Genomic DNA, 16,837 nt, shown 5'->3' with positions numbered 1-16,837 from the left:
GACACTCTAGTGTTGAGCTAGTCTGAAGACCCCAGCAGCCACAGCTGCTGCAGGCAGTCTTTAGTGTCTGGGAGTATGGGTCTCACACTCACACACACTATTATCTCGATCCCACCGCTATGCCACCAATATGTCACAAACCACCGGGGGGTCACTCAGAAATCCCCCGCGCTGGCTACCAGTACGTCACAATCGGGGGGTAACAAGTGGGGTCACCCCTCCTTTATACCTCCCGACCGACAGACAGAGCACGTGACGCGCTCTCTAGCGCCCCTCTTATAGTCAGGCCAATTATGGAATTGCCCGACAATAAGCAAGGAGGCCGCTATACTACTTATGCCGATTATTGAAGGGTCCCCGGTGAGAGTAAGGTATATATTCCCCCGACCTCCGCGGGCGGAATATATAAAATCTCCCCGAATCTCACTGGCCTCCCCACAATAATCCTTGGCACAATTCGCTGCCACCAACCGATTTACGGTAACTATTAGCTGAACACACAGACGTGGGATTCAAGATCGAGATAACAGAACAGCCCAAGATTAATTATATAATTTAATCAGCCTAAAGCACACTAGAAGCTACAATATATACAATAGGGAATCTACAGAATATACATATGTCAGAGTACAGTTACAGATAAAGCATGGTTTTCAAACAGGTATGCAATTCAATCAGTTACCTTGTGCGTCTGGCCACAGGGGGGCGCTGTAGACCAGGTTTCCAGGAACTCCCACAGATGTTTCCTACACGTGCCCCCAGCGAGAAGAACACTGGAAAATGGCCGAAGTAGGGTTATCAACCTGGGCAGATCCAGGTCCCCTCCTACCTTAGTGACCTCACAGGGAAGCACTGCCACTCCCCCTGCATGGATCAGAATTATCCAGCAAAGGGGATATTGGCCATAACTTTGCCTGGGAGCGTCGTAGGCAGACGCCAATGCTCTCATTGTGACAGTTATGAATTTAGCTACAGAACGAGGGGACTCATGACCTGTCTGCCAGTTCCCCATTGGCTGATATCACGCCTGGGGCATTTCCCAATGTCCTGCTCCCATAAAAAGGGGGTGCCGGCATCGTCCACATGCGGAGACACCATTTTTATGGTTGCCATATTTATCGGAAATATGGCTTGCGAGATATGAACCATTTTTTACTGGAGTCGTTCTGTCTGGCTATTTCCATAGCCTTGCTAACTAGCTAGCAGCTCCTACTACAGGGTGACGGCAGGGAGTCATCCTGTGTCCATTGTTCCCACACCACCTCATTTCCATATCACAGGACATGGCCATGGGATTTGTTGCTAAACCAGTTGTGTGAAGGAAAGGGGGGGGGGTGACACCAGGAGAGGGCTTCCTGACATACTTGAATATCATGATTTATCGTCATATCTCCGGATTTACCTCACACTGGCTTAGTTATAATGAGTTGGAGTGTGCAATGCAGGCAGCGGTGCTGCAAATGTCTTTGCACTAGTGTGACTAGACAAAAGTCCAATAGCCACGTTTAGGATGCCACTAGGTACACTGAGTGTTTGCTAGTATAATGGCTTAGTTATAATGAGTTGGAGTGTGCAATGCAGGCAGAGGTGCTGCAAATGTCTTTGCACTAGTGTGACTAGACAAAAGTCCAATAGCCACGTTTAGGATGCCACTAGGTACACTGAGTGTTTTCTAGTATAATGGCTTAGTTATAATGAGTTGGAGTGTGCAATGCAGGTAGAGGTGCTGCAAATGTATTTGCACTAGTGTGACTAGACAAAAGTACAATAGCCACGTTTAGGATGCCACTAGGTACACTGAGTGTTTGCTAGTATAATGGCTTAGTTATAATGAGTTGGAGTGTGCAATGCAGGCAGAGGTGCTGCAAATGTCTTTGCACTAGTGTGACTAGACAAAAGTCCAATAGCCACGTTTAGGATGCCACTAGGTACACTGAGTGTTTGCTAGTATAATGGCTTAGTTATAATGAGTTGGAGTGGGCAATGCAGGCAGAGGTGCTGCAAATGTCTTTGCACTAGTGTGACTAGACAAAAGTCCAATAGCCACGTTTAGGATGCCACTAGGTACACTTAGTGTTTGCTAGTATAATGGCTTAGTTATAATGAGTTGGAGTGTGCAATGCAGGTAGAGGTGCTGCAAATGTATTTGCACTAGTGTGACTAGACAAAAGTCCAATAGCCACGTTTAGGATGCCACTAGGTACACTGAGTGTTTGCTAGTATAATGGCTTAGTTATAATGAGTTGGAGTGTGCAATGCAGGCAGAGGTGCTGCAAATGTCTTTGCACTAGTGTGACTAGACAAAAGTCTAATAGCCACGTTTAGGATGCCACTAGGTACACTGAGTGTTTGCTAGTATAATGGCTTAGTTATAATGAGTTGGAGTGTGCAATGCAGGCAGAGGTGCTGCAAATATCTTTGCACTAGTGTGACTAGACAAAAGTCCAATAGCCACGTTTAGGATGCCACTAGGTACACTGAGTGTTTGCTAGTATAATGGCTTCGTTATAATGAGTTGGAGTGTGCAATGCAGGCAGAGGTGCTGCAAATGTCTTTGCACTAGTGTGACTAGACAAAAGTCCAATAGCCACGTTTAGGATGCCACTAGGTACACTGAGTGTTTGCTAGTATAATGGCTTAGTTATAATGAGTTGGAGTGTGCAATGCAGGCAGAGGTGCTGCAAATATCTTTGCACTAGTGTGACTAGACAAAAGTCCAATAGCCACGTTTAGGATGCCACTAGGTACACTGAGTGTTTGCTAGTATACTGGCTTAGTTATAATGAGTTGGAGTGTGCAATGCAGGCAGAGGTGCTGCAAATGTATTTGCACTAGTGTGACTAGACAAAAGTCCAATAGCCACGTTTAGGATGCCACTAGGTACACTGAGTGTTTGCTAGTATACTGGCTTAGTTATAATGAGTTGGAGTGTGCAATGCAGGCAGAGGTGCTGCAAATGTCTTTGCACTAGTGTGACTAGACAAAAGTCCAATAGCCACGTTTAGGATGCCACTAGGTACACTGAGTGTTTGCTAGTATAATGGCTTAGTTATAATGAGTTGGAGTGTGCAATGCAGGTAGAGGTGCTGCAAATGTCTTTGCACTAGTGTGACTAGACAAAAGTCCAATAGCCACGTTTAGGATGCCACTAGGTACACTGAGTGTTTGCTAGTATAATGGCTTAGTTATAATGAGTTGGAGTGTGCAGAGGACAGGAGGATACAGTGCCAGGATTGTGGGGCTCTGGGTAGAGGAATGGAAGCCTGCCTTTCTATTACCTCCTAATGGGGAAATGCAGCGACGAAATCCCTGACCTTTGCTACACAGACGCTGTCTCTGTTTTCAGGACCTGTCACCTATGGCTCTGACCCTGCCGGTCCGAGCCCTTAAAAGGACTGATGGAAAGTGCTATCCCTATGCTGTCCAGTGCTGTGTATGGAGCGCATACAGCTGTATCAGCGATAGGACTCAGGACGGAGCTGCGCCAGTGATGTCTGACACCAAGGACGCAGAAGGCAGATAATGGCGTCCTGGAGGAAAATGTCCGGTTTTATAATGCAGGGACATGTGACATGGACATCCTATCACACATGCCGTTGCTTCTCTGGCTAAAAGTCCACTTAGCTGTGTGTGTGTCTGGGATTGGCTGACATAATGGCCCTCCCCACTACACGCGCGCGCTTAGGGAAGGAAGACAAGGAAAAAAAAAAAAAATGGCGATCGCCATTATACAAACAGGAGTGATCTGAAGGCGCTGTTCACGCACACTATACACTGAAATGTCATAATAGTGTGAGTCACAGAGTGACTTACACTATTACAGCGGAAAGCCAGCTAGGAATTAGCTGTTTTTTTGCTGCTAGAACCGTTCTCGAACGTTTCTAGAACTATCGAGCTTTTGCAAAAAGCTCGAGTTCTAGTTCGATCTAGAACAGGCCCCAAAATCACTCGAGCCTAGAACTGGAGAACCTCGAGCCGCGCTCAACTCTAGTTATTACCTAATCACTGGATATGTGATAACTTGTTGATTGTTGCGGGTGTGACGGGGTGTACATCAGAGCAAAGAGAGACAACAGGCCGAGGATGATCCAACAGGTTTACTAACAGGAATACAAGAACAGCACACGATAAGTCCACGTAAAACAGATTCGGGGGCCCTTCCCGACAATCCTCGGACCGGATAACAAAGCAATCGTCCTTACAGTAGTCCAAAGAGTTCCACACAATCCCACGGGCCGCCACACAGGCCTAGCTCCGTCCGTGTCCACAGCTACCCAGGCTGGGGCTCCTGCTCTCTTCAAGTTTCAGCTCACTCTGAAGTTACAAAAAAGGAAATGCATTGTCTGTGCTCCTTGACCAGCCCACCATGTTTGTTCAGGGGGTAGGGGTCACACATCCTATCATCAATGGTTTGGTCCATCACAGGGCTCCAATATGTCTGCCAGCCACAGTAGATGAAGGGATCCCCTGCTGTAAAGAACAATGACTATTCCTTCACTGGCCAATGCAATTACAGATTAGATACACAACTCTGGAAAGAAGAGGACAGGCTATTTACATAATCACATTAGATGCCAAGACTACAATTGTATGAGAGAGACACATTGAGACCAGTAGCTCCCCCAAGAAAATACATGAATTACAACTAATACAACCAGGGAAATATACATATCATGACATAGTATCACAGCATATACAGTGAGAGGGTAAATTACATCTTCACAATCCCTCCCCCTCCCAACTTGTGTACGTACTAGGGACCTCTACAGGTCACTGGTTAAGTACACACAGGCAGAGCGTTACTTACATGTGGCTTCATGCAGCCACGAATTGGCATTGTAGCTCTCCCACATCATTGCCCAGGAGAACAGCTGCAGGCAGACCACCCATCACCCCAACCACACATCGCCTGACCCCAAAACCAAAGTTCAGATCCACAGTGGCTGTGGGAATAGTCCTCCATTGTCCACCAGCCAGTTCAATAACAATCCCAGGTCCTCTATGGATTGCCTCAGGCCGAACCACTCGGGGATCAGCCAGTGTGAGGAAAGCACCCGAGTCACAAAATCCAACAAGTCTCTGTCCATCCAGCACAACCTCCTGCAAGTGCTTACCTCGATGAGCAGAAGTCGTCATAACTGCGGGTCGCACCCCGTAAACTCCTGGTGGTGCAACATGGGGGGCTGAGTCACTAGGCCAGTCCTCACATAACGGTGCCACATCTTCCTCCATGGCACTGGGCTGTAAATAATTAACAATCCGATTGGGTGCAGGATCAGTCCTCATTTGAACAGCTGGGCAGGAGACTTGCCGATGCCCTGGCTGTCCACATTGATAGCATCTGAGCTGGGTCTCCCTCCATCCAAGGCGTCCTCTTGGGTAAGGGGTAGGGGAACTTGGAGGCCGGCTTCCACCTGAAGGTGCTGTAGGGGTTTGAGGATGATTCCTCCATGGCCTGGCTGGGCATGAGGCCTGCAAATGCCCGGGATGCCTACAAACATAACACCTGCGCTCTGTTACTTCCTCTCCCCGGCGTATTCCAGAAAGTGCAGTAGAAGCAACTGGAGGCACATTAACACGGGTATCAACATGTGGTGGCTTAGAGGAACGGGGAACAATGGGGACAGAATAACTGGGGGCATCCGGTGTTGTGGAGCTGTTAGGCGTCTCTCCATCCTCCAACAGAACCCTCCACTGAGGCTTGATAGTGAGCACCTCATCAGCTAGAGCAGCAGCTTCCTCCACTGTCGCTGGTTTTCTCTCACGCACCCATTCCCGGATCTCAGCGGGGCACTGGGCAAAGAATTGTTCTTTTAGGATGACCTGCAGGAAGGTCTCCCAAGATAAGGCCTCCTCTGCCTCCAGCCAGCGATTACATATTTGTTTGAGTCTATGAGCATATATCTTAAAAGACACTTCCCCATCACAGGCTAAAGCACGGAACTGAGTCCTGTAAGTGTCTGGGGTCACAGCATAATGTTCTAGAATAGTCTGTTTAATATCCGCATACTCACAGTTCCACCGAGGGTCCATAGCTCTATAGGCTTCAGCAGCTCCCCCCTCTAGGAGCCCAACCAGATGCCGGACACGCTCCCTGTCCGGGACTTCCATTAATCGACACTGATGCTCAAAGTCCTGGAAGAAGCCCTCAATGTCGCCTGCAGCCTCATTAAACGGCTTAAAGTCTTTGCGGGACACCCTGGGAAGTTCCCTCATGATGGGTGCTGGGTTTACAGTCTGTCTGGAACCTCTCGCGGCTTCCACAGCGAGCTCCTTATCCAGCAGTGCCATCTCCTCCATCCTGCGCTCCTTCTCTTTAGCTCCACGCATGGCCTCCCTCTTATCTTCTATGGTGGCCTCATCTCCAAGCAGTGCCATCTCCTCCTTGTACCACACAACCCATTGACTTTTTTGGGTATTCACCTCCGGCTGCCGTCTTTCTTCCGTTTGCTGTGAGGATCCTTCCTCCACGTCATTTTGCGAGCAGACTCCTTCTAGCGCCTCAATCAGCTGCTCCTTGGAGAGTCCTTTGAAACGAACTCCTACTTCATGGGCCTTTGATTGCAGGCTCCCCAAAGTCCAGGTCTTGTACTCTGCAGTGCTGGTTCCTGATGTTGAGCCATTGTCCTCCATTCCTTCTGCTCTGATCCCAGCGCTGCCAACCAGTTTGTGACGGGGTGTACATCAGAGCAAAGAGAGACAACAGGCCGAGGATGATCCAACAGGTTTACTAACAGGAATACAAGAACAGCACACGATAAGTCCACGTAAAACAGATTCGGGGGCCCTTCCCGACAATCCTCGGACCGGATAACAAAGCAATCGTCCTTACAGTAGTCCAAAGAGTTCCACACAATCCCACGGGCCGCCACACAGGCCTAGCTCCGTCCGTGTCCACAGCTACCCAGGCTGGGGCTCCTGCTCTCTTCAAGTTTCAGCTCACTCTGAAGTTACAAAAAAGGAAATGCATTGTCTGTGCTCCTTGACCAGCCCACCATGTTTGTTCAGGGGGTAGGGGTCACACATCCTATCATCAATGGTTTGGTCCATCACAGGGCTCCAATATGTCTGCCAGCCACAGTAGATGAAGGGATCCCCTGCTGTAAAGAACAATGACTATTCCTTCACTGGCCAATGCAATTACAGATTAGATACACAACTCTGGAAAGAAGAGGACAGGCTATTTACATAATCACATTAGATGCCAAGACTACAATTGTATGAGAGAGACACATTGAGACCAGTAGCTCCCCCAAGAAAATACATGAATTACAACTAATACAACCAGGGAAATATACATATCATGACATAGTATCACAGCATATACAGTGAGAGGGTAAATTACATCTTCACAGCGGGTTCCACCAATCTTGAGAATGGAACTCTGCAGTGCTTTTTCAGCCTGAATGATGGTTGCACTTGCACACCATTGTTCCATTTGTTGTCTATGGGACTGATGAAAATAGGCAAAAATAGTGTTTGGATATCTCTGACACTCCTGTAGACAATCAATCAACTGGTCGCGGGCTGATGCAACTATCACTTAATTTAACACTCCACTGCAGAGTCCCCATCGTGGAATTTTGGGGATTCCAGAAATGAGACCACCAGATATCAACAAGTTATTACCTTATTACCTAATTGCAGTGAGGCCACCCATGATCAATATGTGTCGCCCTGCGCTATTAGGGGGTGCAGTCCCAGGGATCAGAGGCAGTCACTCGGTCCCGGGCTTAAAGGGAACCTGTCAGCAGAATTTTCGCAATTAAACTAAAAGATTCCCCTTCTGCAGCTCCTGGGCTGCATTCTAGAAAGGTTCCTCTTGCTACTGTGCCCCCTTTGAAACCTAAATAAACACTTTATAAATTCTTACCTTTTTGTATGATAATGTGGTTTTATGTTCACAGGGGCGGGCTATATTTCGTCCGTTATTCGCACCCCGGCTGCTGTACGCCGTCCCCCATTGCTCATTTACATACATGAGGATGCTGCCCTCATGTAACTGTGTCCTCCCGAGGTCTCGCGCATGCCCAGTGGAACTCTCGCGGGACTGAGCACTGTGCAAAGTGTGAACGCTGGTGAGGTGATTGCGCAGGCGCAAGATTATGGGCGGCACTGTGATTGTCATCAGCAACGTCATCCAAGTACCCGCCCATAATCTCGTGCCCGCGCTTTTCCCTCTGCCTCCATAGTGATGCGCAAGCGCGTCTCCTCTATTGATTGGTGGTGTGATGATCCTCCCATCTATTTCCTGCTCTAGGGAAAGATGGGTAATAGGTAACGTGGTTCATATGGTCAGCGCTTGCGCATAACGGTGGAGGAGGAGGGAAAAGCACGGGCACGCCCAGTTACATGAGGGCGGCGTCCTCATGTATGTAAATGAGCAATGGGGGACGGTGTACAGAGGCAGGGGTACGAATAACGGATGAAATACAGCCTGCCCCATGACCATAAAACCACATTAGCATACAAAAAGGTAAGAATTTATAAAGTATTTAGGTTTCAAAGGTGGCACAGTAGCAAGAGGAACCTTTCTAGAATGCAGCCCAGGAGCTGCAGAAGGGAAATCTTTTAGTTTAATTGCGAAAATTCTGCTGACAGGTTCCCTTTAACAGGTCACTAGTGGCGGTGCCCGGTTCCGTGCCCTGGGGTGGCTCAACAATAAAAGGGAGATAGTTTAAGTGGAAAAGTTTGTGACACCACCCACGGTAATGTGGCCAGGTGGAATGGCCACCGCTGCTGTGTTTCACTCCTGCTGGGGCCGGTGTTATGAGCAGCAGGTTGGTAAGCCCTCTGTGGGTAGGGCTGGCCCCAGTGGAGGATATGAGTAGTAGTTAGTGTAAGTGTGTGCACGAAAGCCACTGAGATAACTCAGGGAAGTCGTTTAAAAGTCTTTTTACTCACTGGGAGTGTTAGTGGGCCCCAGCGGCTGGTCTTCACCAAAGTGGGCCTCAGGATTTTTCTCTCCTCGGGTTCCGACACCGGTATTCTCCCCTGCAGACTCTACCCGCTTTGTGTCCTAGTAATTTGGTCACTGTGGTTCTTGGGGGACGCTTACCTGCACTGTTCTTAGTACCAGCCTGCACACCTGCAGCAGGAAATCTCTCTGGGGTAGGCTTCCTCACTTGTCTACCCAGACTCACTCTCTTGCAGCTAGATTTCAGACCTCTGGTGGGGCAGACTCTGTTCTGTCCTTCTCTTCCCCTTTGCAGATTTACCACGGGCTTGGAACTTCTCCCTGGTCTAGGTTTCTGCACCTGGCACACACGATTTCGGGGAGTCCTGTCTGACTTACACCGGCAACCGTTCACTTTCCTCCTCACAGTCCACAGAGATTGCCAGGAGAGCTCCTCACTGCTCGACCTCCAATCCTCAACTCCCTGTTTCTACTCTTCTCCCCCAAACTGACCCCTACCCCCTGGGCTTGGACAAGGGTGGGCAATTTGGTCTGGCTTGTGCATACCGGTGCTGGTCCCTTAGAGTTCAGGAAGACATTACACCTTAAGTGGGTGCAATGCCCTGTGGCACCTGAGGTCGCAGGGGCGCCACAAATACGTCATTAGCTAACCTATTTAACTATTACTCACAGTTAACTATTTTCTTTTACTAGAAAGTTTTCCAATTAGTCTGGAATCACACTTGTGCGTGTAAAATCAGACCGAGTCTCATGCTAGAAATTTGCATGAGCTCTGTTCAAGTTGTGATCAGTGTGCAATGCAACAGCAATGCGTTTCTGTGATTTTTCAATTGATTGTAGTCCATGTGCAAGCCGTGTGTGATCCGTATGGGATCCATTTTTATTCTCAGCAGCTGTCATCTGCCATTCAGCTCTGCTACATGGCCTCTGACAGCAGACACAGACAGAGCCATGTAGCAGAGCTGAATGGCTGCTGACAGCAGACACAGACAGAGCCGCATGATCAGAATGAAGTCGGATGAACTTCACCCGACTTCATTGTCATCCCGTGGCTCTGTCTGTGTATCATGGCCTGATTTTCGGTCACCGGTGAAGGTCTCACCAATGACCGCAAATTCCCTGAGTGACTGAAGTGATCTCCGCTATCAGCGGTGCCGTCACTGAGGTTACCCGTGGCCACAGCAGATGTCCTCCACCTGAGATCTGTGGCCGCGGGTAACCTGAGTGATGTCATAGCTGATAGCGCAACTCACTTCAGTTGCTCTGTGGAGCTCATAGGGAGTGGTCGTGGTCTGTGACCGCTCTCTGTCAGCTTCTGATGTAGCAGAGCTGAAAGCGTCGTGGGACCTCTGTAGATTACGTCGGACCTGGAGGGGTATTTGGGGACTTTAATAAAATGGTGAAAGAGGTTGTTGTTTTTTGTCATTTATTATAAATAAAGGATTTTTTGGATGTGTGTGTTTATTTTCTTTAACCAATAAGTTATTCATGGAAGGTATCTCGGGGAGACGCCTGCCATGATTAACCTAGGACTTAGTGGCAGCTAGGGGCTGCTGCCATTAACTCCTTATTACCGCGATTGCCACCGCACCAGGGCAATTCGGGATGAGCCGGGTACAGTCCCGGGACTGTCGCATCTAATGGATGCGGCAATTCCGGGTGGCTGCAGGCTCATATATTTTAGGGTGGGTGGCTCCCGATAATGTGGGGCTCCCCATCCTGACAATACCAGCCTCCAGCCGTATGGCTTTACCCTGGCTGGTATCAAAATTGGGGGGGGACCGCACATCGTTTTTTTAAATTATTTATTTATTTATTTATTTTACTGCATGATATAAACCCGCCCACCGGCGGCTGTGATTGGTTGCAGTGAGACAGCTGACACTCATCGTGGGGGCGTGTCTGACTGCAACCAATCATAGGCGCTGGTGGGCGGGGAAAGCAGTGAATACTAGATGGAAAAATGAGCGGCCGGCATTTTCAAAACAGGAGAAGCCGCCACAGTGTGAACCCGTGCAGCGCCGCGCCGGTGATCGTGGATCGGTGAGCATGAGAGAGGGGGGGAGAGCGATAGACCGACATGGACAGAGAGAGAATAGAGACCGAGAGGGAGAGACCGACTGACAGAGATGGAGATTGACCGACATTGTCAGACCTCACTCATTTCCAGTGTTTTCTGAAACATGCAATAAATGTATTTAGAAAAACGGATGTCACTAGGATAGTGTGTGTGCCGTCCATGTGACATCCGTTTATTTACCCGCTCCCATAGAGATGCATTGGTGAGACTCGCGTGAGAAACTCACCAAAACGCAGCATGCTGCGATTTTTTTCTCAGTTCGATTTGGACTGAAAAAAAATAGCAGATCGGAGCTGCCTCATTGATTAACATGGGTACGAGTGCAATGCGAGAATTTCTCGCATTGCACTCGTGCGAGTTAATCGCAAGTGTGAAGCCGGCCTTAGTGATGAGTGCTTGGTATTCCTAACGAGTAGTTGGATGGCCGGATGGGCTAGACTTGCGTACTGCGCATAATGGAAGTAAGTGGAAAACTTGAGCATTTTTCCGGGAGATCTGGAAAAATACTCAAGTTCCCCATAGACTTCCATTATACTCGGTACATGAGTCACGCCCATACGAGCATACAACTGCTGGTTATGACAACTGAGCATGGTAGTGATCACTCATCACTAGTAATAATCTAATCATTATCTACTACAATTGCATAGTGTAGGTATACAGTAGGCTGGAGCACCACAAAGTGACCTGGCTCTGATTTCAGTTACTGGAAATATGAGAATATGGCATTAGTTTAATTGATCTATATGGCTGTGTACCTAGCTCCTTGTGTCACAAATTTGCAGTGATGAGGTTATGTGAGCAGTTCTGGAAGAGTTTCTCCTTCATAGTTTCAGAACTTGGTGTAGGTCCAAGGTAATGACCCAATGGATTTCATCTTCTGACATACTATATGGGCTTGTGCACACGTAACTGTTGAATATTCTGCAGCGATTTGACAGCACATGTGCACGTCAAATCGCTGCAGAAACATTGCATAATGGATGCAGTTTTTCTGTACAAAAAAAGCCGATTTCATGTGCTATGGCTGCTGCCCCCACCATAGACAGAGTGGGAGCTGCATCCAGAACGCACAAATACATGCTCATTTTACGAACGCACGGATTTGGGTCAAAATTTTAGCATCCAAATGGCTGTGTTCATAAAAGCATCATGCGCACGTATCATGCACAATCTTCATAGATTGTGCAGGGGACGCAGGACGCATGCATTTATGCTGCAGTGCAATACGCAGCGTAAATGCATGCAATTACGCAATGTGCACATGAGCCCTATATCTCCACAGTATGACAGCATAAATCTTCTTTGACAGCAGGTATCCTCTCAATTATTTAGACTGTCTACAATTACAATGCAATGTATCAGCACATAAAGTAAAATGAGGACTCAAACTAGCTCTTAATATGATGGTGCGTGTTATATTAATATCTATATATCGTCTTTTATTTAAAAACACATCAATAATGTTATTTCCTCCTGCAGAAAAATCAAGAAATAGATCAGAAAGCATTGAACCAGTTTATGTTAAAATGGAAAAGTTTGCCTAGGTAAGCCACTTATAGCATAATCCTTTTGTTTTGTTTTTTTGATTTGTGTTTTTTTTTCCCATGTTTATCAGTGGACTCATTCCAATAATAACCATGTGCTAGGAATTGGATATTTATTAAGTCCTCAAAATCCAGCATGTGTTAAAAAATCCTTAATAATAGATCTTGGAAATATAGTAATTATTAAAAAAAGTTCCTGTGTTCAGATAATTTTATAAATGTGTCCCTGCTATGTACTGTGTAGTGGCCGTGTCTCACTGTGCAGGGACTAGAGATGAGCGATATTCGAGGTTTGCCAATTTCATGTTCGAGTCATTTTGGGGGGTGTTCGAGTCGTTTGACGAACTCGAACGATTTGCTAAAAGTTCGGCAGTTCGAGTTACGTTCGAGAACAGTTCGATCAAAAAAGGGTGGCTTTTTACAGCTTCATGTGCAGGTAGCCACCGCTGGCAGCCTGTGGTAAGCTGGTAACGAGGGTAAATATCGGGTATCCAAGCAAAGGGCTTTGCTTAGTAACCCGAGGTTTAGCCTGGCTACATGTGCAAAAATCCCCGAAAGCCACACAGAAGCACTTTCGTGTGACTTACGTCAGATGCCGCTGCAGTCTGTGTCCCGCTCCAGCTCCAGCCCCGCAGCTGCCCGCTCAGCAGTGTCCGCAGCTGCCTGCACTGTACGGTGTCTGCAGCTGCCCAGACTGCAGTGTCAGCATATGCCTGCACTGTACGGTGTCCGCAGCTGCCCACACTGCAGTGACAGCAGCCGTAGGGATGACAAGCGCTGCCGTCAGGAGGTGGGTGAAGTTCCTTACCTGCGGTGATGAAGTCTTGCCCTCCCGACGTCAGCGCTGTCACTCTCCTCCATGGCCGCCGCTTATCACATCTCCTCTCGCTGCCGACCCGAGACTGTCACTAGCGGTGACGTCACAGACACCCGTGATACTTTGTTGTGAAGGCGGCGGTCATTGAACTCAGTGACAGCTCTGCTATCAGGAGTGCTGCAATCACCGCAGGTAATGTACCTTGCTATCCTCCTGACAGCAGCACTTGTCATGCCCTGCAGTGACAGCTCTGCTGTCAGGAGTGCAGCGATCACCGTAGGTAATGTACCTCGCTATCCTCCTGACAGCAGCACTTGTCATGCCCTGCAGGGACCTGGGCTGACCTATTGATGTTAGCTCAGGTCACTGCATTGCTCTCCCAGCCAATATGGAACATTCTGTTCTTCATTGACTCGGACATTGATCGTCATGGGACCCCCTTGGATTACACCAGACCTGGATTTGTTTTCTTTCTAATAAATTGGTGAAAGAGGGAATGTTTTGGGGAGTGTTTTTTCAAATAAAAATGTGTTTGTCGTCTATTTTTTTTTTTATTACTGACTGGGTTGGTGATGTCGGGTATCTGATAGACGCCTGACATCACGAACCCCATGGCTTGATGCCAGGTGACATTACACATCTGGTATTAACCCCATATATTACCCCATTTGCCACCGCACCAGGGCAGCGGGTGAGCTGGAGCGAAGCACCAGGATTGACGCATCTAATGGATGCGCCACTTCTGCGGCCTGCTATTTTTAGGCTGGGGAGAGTCCAATAACCATGGACCTCTCTAGTCTGAGAATATCAGATCCCAGCTGTCTGCTTTACCTTGGTTGGTGATCCAATTTTGGGGGGACCACCACGTGTTTTATTTTTTAAATTATTTATTTAATTTAAAATAACAGCGTGGGGTGCCCTCAGTTTTGGATTACTAGCCAAGGTGAAGCTGCCAGCTGTGGTCTGCAGGCTGCATCCGTCTGCTTTACTTTAGCTGGCTATCAAAAATAGGGGGAACCCCACGTCAATTTTTTTTTAAATGTATTAATGTATTTATTTTTTTGGCTAAATACAAGGCTATGCAGCCCTTAGTGCCACATGAAAGGCACCAAAGGGTGCAATATTACAAAATGCAGGAGAGTGGGACATTATGTGTCTTTCTGCCATTATAATGACAGAAAAGACTGATATGAAGTGTACAAGCACAAGAAAATCACCAGAGCACTCTCTGCTGTGAAAAGCAGTAGAAAATGGCACTGGAGTGAACATGTGACCGCCTCATGTAGGTTGAAGCTATGGATCCTGGGTAAATTTATGTATTTTCCCTCCTTCAGTTTTTTTGCAGTACGCAAAAAATTTAAGACACACGGATGACAAACGGATGACATATGGACCGTATACGGAACGGAAACAAATGCCACATGGCTGCATCTGTGAAAAAAATTGACCGTTTTTTTGCGAACCGCAAAAACGGATCGGTCGTGTGAATGTAGCTTTATTCTGATCTGCTGTTTATAAACAGCAGGCAGAAATAAGTGAATAGCGCCCCCCAGCATCAGAAAATCTCCGTGGTTTCAGGGGGTAGCTGAGACCCTGGAGATCATGATTCAGGCCGGTTTTTACGGTCCCCGCTCACGTGATCACCGGTATACACCGTATACCGATGATCACGTTACAGTAAATGACAGCGCCTGTAAAACATTATTTATCTCCCATCTGGCATGAACAAACATGTCAGATGGGAGATAAATCTCCTCCCCGGTCCCTTCTGGTCCCCCGGTGTTGCCAAAGTGCCCCCCCATGAACCCCTCCCGGAAATCCAAGATGGCCGCTCACACAGCAGCGCGCCGGCCGCATTCACCCTACTCCTCTGATTTCTGTCGCATGTGCCATGACACATGCGACAGAAAACTCCTCCCTAGGCCCTGCTAGGTGACCCCTTATAACCCCACCGGTGTTCCCCGGTGTCCCACGGTATCTGTGCAGCGTTCATCCCCCACGGCCCCCTCCTTCACAATAGACGCTGCTGCATGTGCAGAGCGGCTGTCAGCTCAGCTTCCTGTGTTCAGGCACAGTGAGTGGTGGTAACCATGCATCTGTAAGCTACTGCAATGCCCTGCTCATGAGGTAGGGAACATAGTTGATCAGGAGAGCTATACTACATTTCCAAATGGAGGTATTTGATTTTATAGTTGCCCTGTTGAACAACTACCAAACATGAGAGTCCGTTATACGCCACAAGAAAACATGTCTAAATAGCGAGCTCTGTTGTATTGGTATTCCATCTCCAAGATCCTATCCCCAATATATAGTAGGTGAAATAGCAATATCAGCAAATACCAATATTTGGAAATGTAGAATAGTTCTCCTGATTAGGCATGCCCTTACCTCATGAGCAGGGCATTGCAGCTTTGGTAGCAACAGTTACGACATGGACTCTGCTGTTGTGGACCCGGGGAGAGTGGGTGCAGATTTATTGCACCCACACTCCTCACATGGAGGGTCTGCACTCCTAGAAAATGGGGGTACATTCCCTGAGCGTGTCTCCCCATATTCTAGACGGTCCAGAGTCGTCGTGGGACCCCCTTATTTTTTTTTCCTTACAATAAATTGGTGAAAGAGGGAATGTTTTGGGGAGTGTTTTTTCAAATACATTTTTTTGTTGTCTATTTCTTTTGTTAGTACTGACAGTTTGTGATGTCGGGTATCTGATAGACGCAAAGACATCACAAACTGCTGGGCTTGATGTCAGGTGACCTTACAGCTAGTATCAACCCCATTTATTACCCCGTTTGCCACTGCACCAGGGCACGGGATGAGCTGGGGTGACGCACCAGGATTGGTGCATCTAGTGGATGCGCCACTTCTGGGGCGCCTGCGGCCTGCTATTTTTAGGCTGTGAAGGGCCAATAACTATGGACCTTCCCACCCTGAGAATACCAGAACACAGCTGTCTGCTTTACCTTGGCTGGTGATCCAATTTAGGGGGGACCCTACTTTTTTTTGTAATTATTATTATTTATAAAATTATAAAAAAAAGAGCCGGGGGTGACCTCCACATTGGATCACCAACCACGGTAAAGCTGCCAGCTGTGGTTTTCAGGCTACAGCCATCTGCTTTACCCTAGCTAGCTATCAAAAATGGGGGGACTCCACGTCATTTTTTTTTTTTAAACAAAAAAAAATTAATGGGCTTCCCTGTATTTTGATTGCCAGCCAAGGTAACGCCAGACAGATGGGGGTGGTAATCCACAGCTGTCTGCTTTATCTGCGCTGAGAATCAAAAATACCGTGGAGCACTACGTCATATTTTTTGTTGTGATGTCAAGCAATCAAAATACAGGGAAGCCCTTTTTTTTTTAGTTACTTAAATAAATAATTAAAAAAAAATATATGGGCTCCTGCTGCATTTTTTGTATTGCTAGCTAAGGGTAATCCAAGCATCTACTGGCTGCTGACCCCCACTGCTTGGTGTT

The 16,837-nt window shown here is 47.6% G+C and overlaps 1 protein-coding gene across 1 annotated transcript in view; it reads left to right on the top strand.

Annotated features, from left to right (window-relative positions):
* Positions 1-16,837, top strand: part of IRAK3 (interleukin 1 receptor associated kinase 3) — a 74,254-nt gene that overhangs the window by 38,552 nt on the left and 18,865 nt on the right. The window contains exon 4 of the mRNA XM_075342457.1: positions 12,480-12,544. Within this exon, the coding sequence (XP_075198572.1) occupies positions 12,480-12,544 (65 nt within the window). The remainder of the gene's footprint in view (positions 1-12,479; positions 12,545-16,837) is intronic.

Source organism: Anomaloglossus baeobatrachus, chromosome 4 (genome assembly GCF_048569485.1).
Source record: "Anomaloglossus baeobatrachus isolate aAnoBae1 chromosome 4, aAnoBae1.hap1, whole genome shotgun sequence".
Taxonomy (NCBI): domain Eukaryota; kingdom Metazoa; phylum Chordata; class Amphibia; order Anura; family Aromobatidae; genus Anomaloglossus; species Anomaloglossus baeobatrachus.
This window is presented reverse-complemented; position numbering and strand designations above follow the sequence as displayed.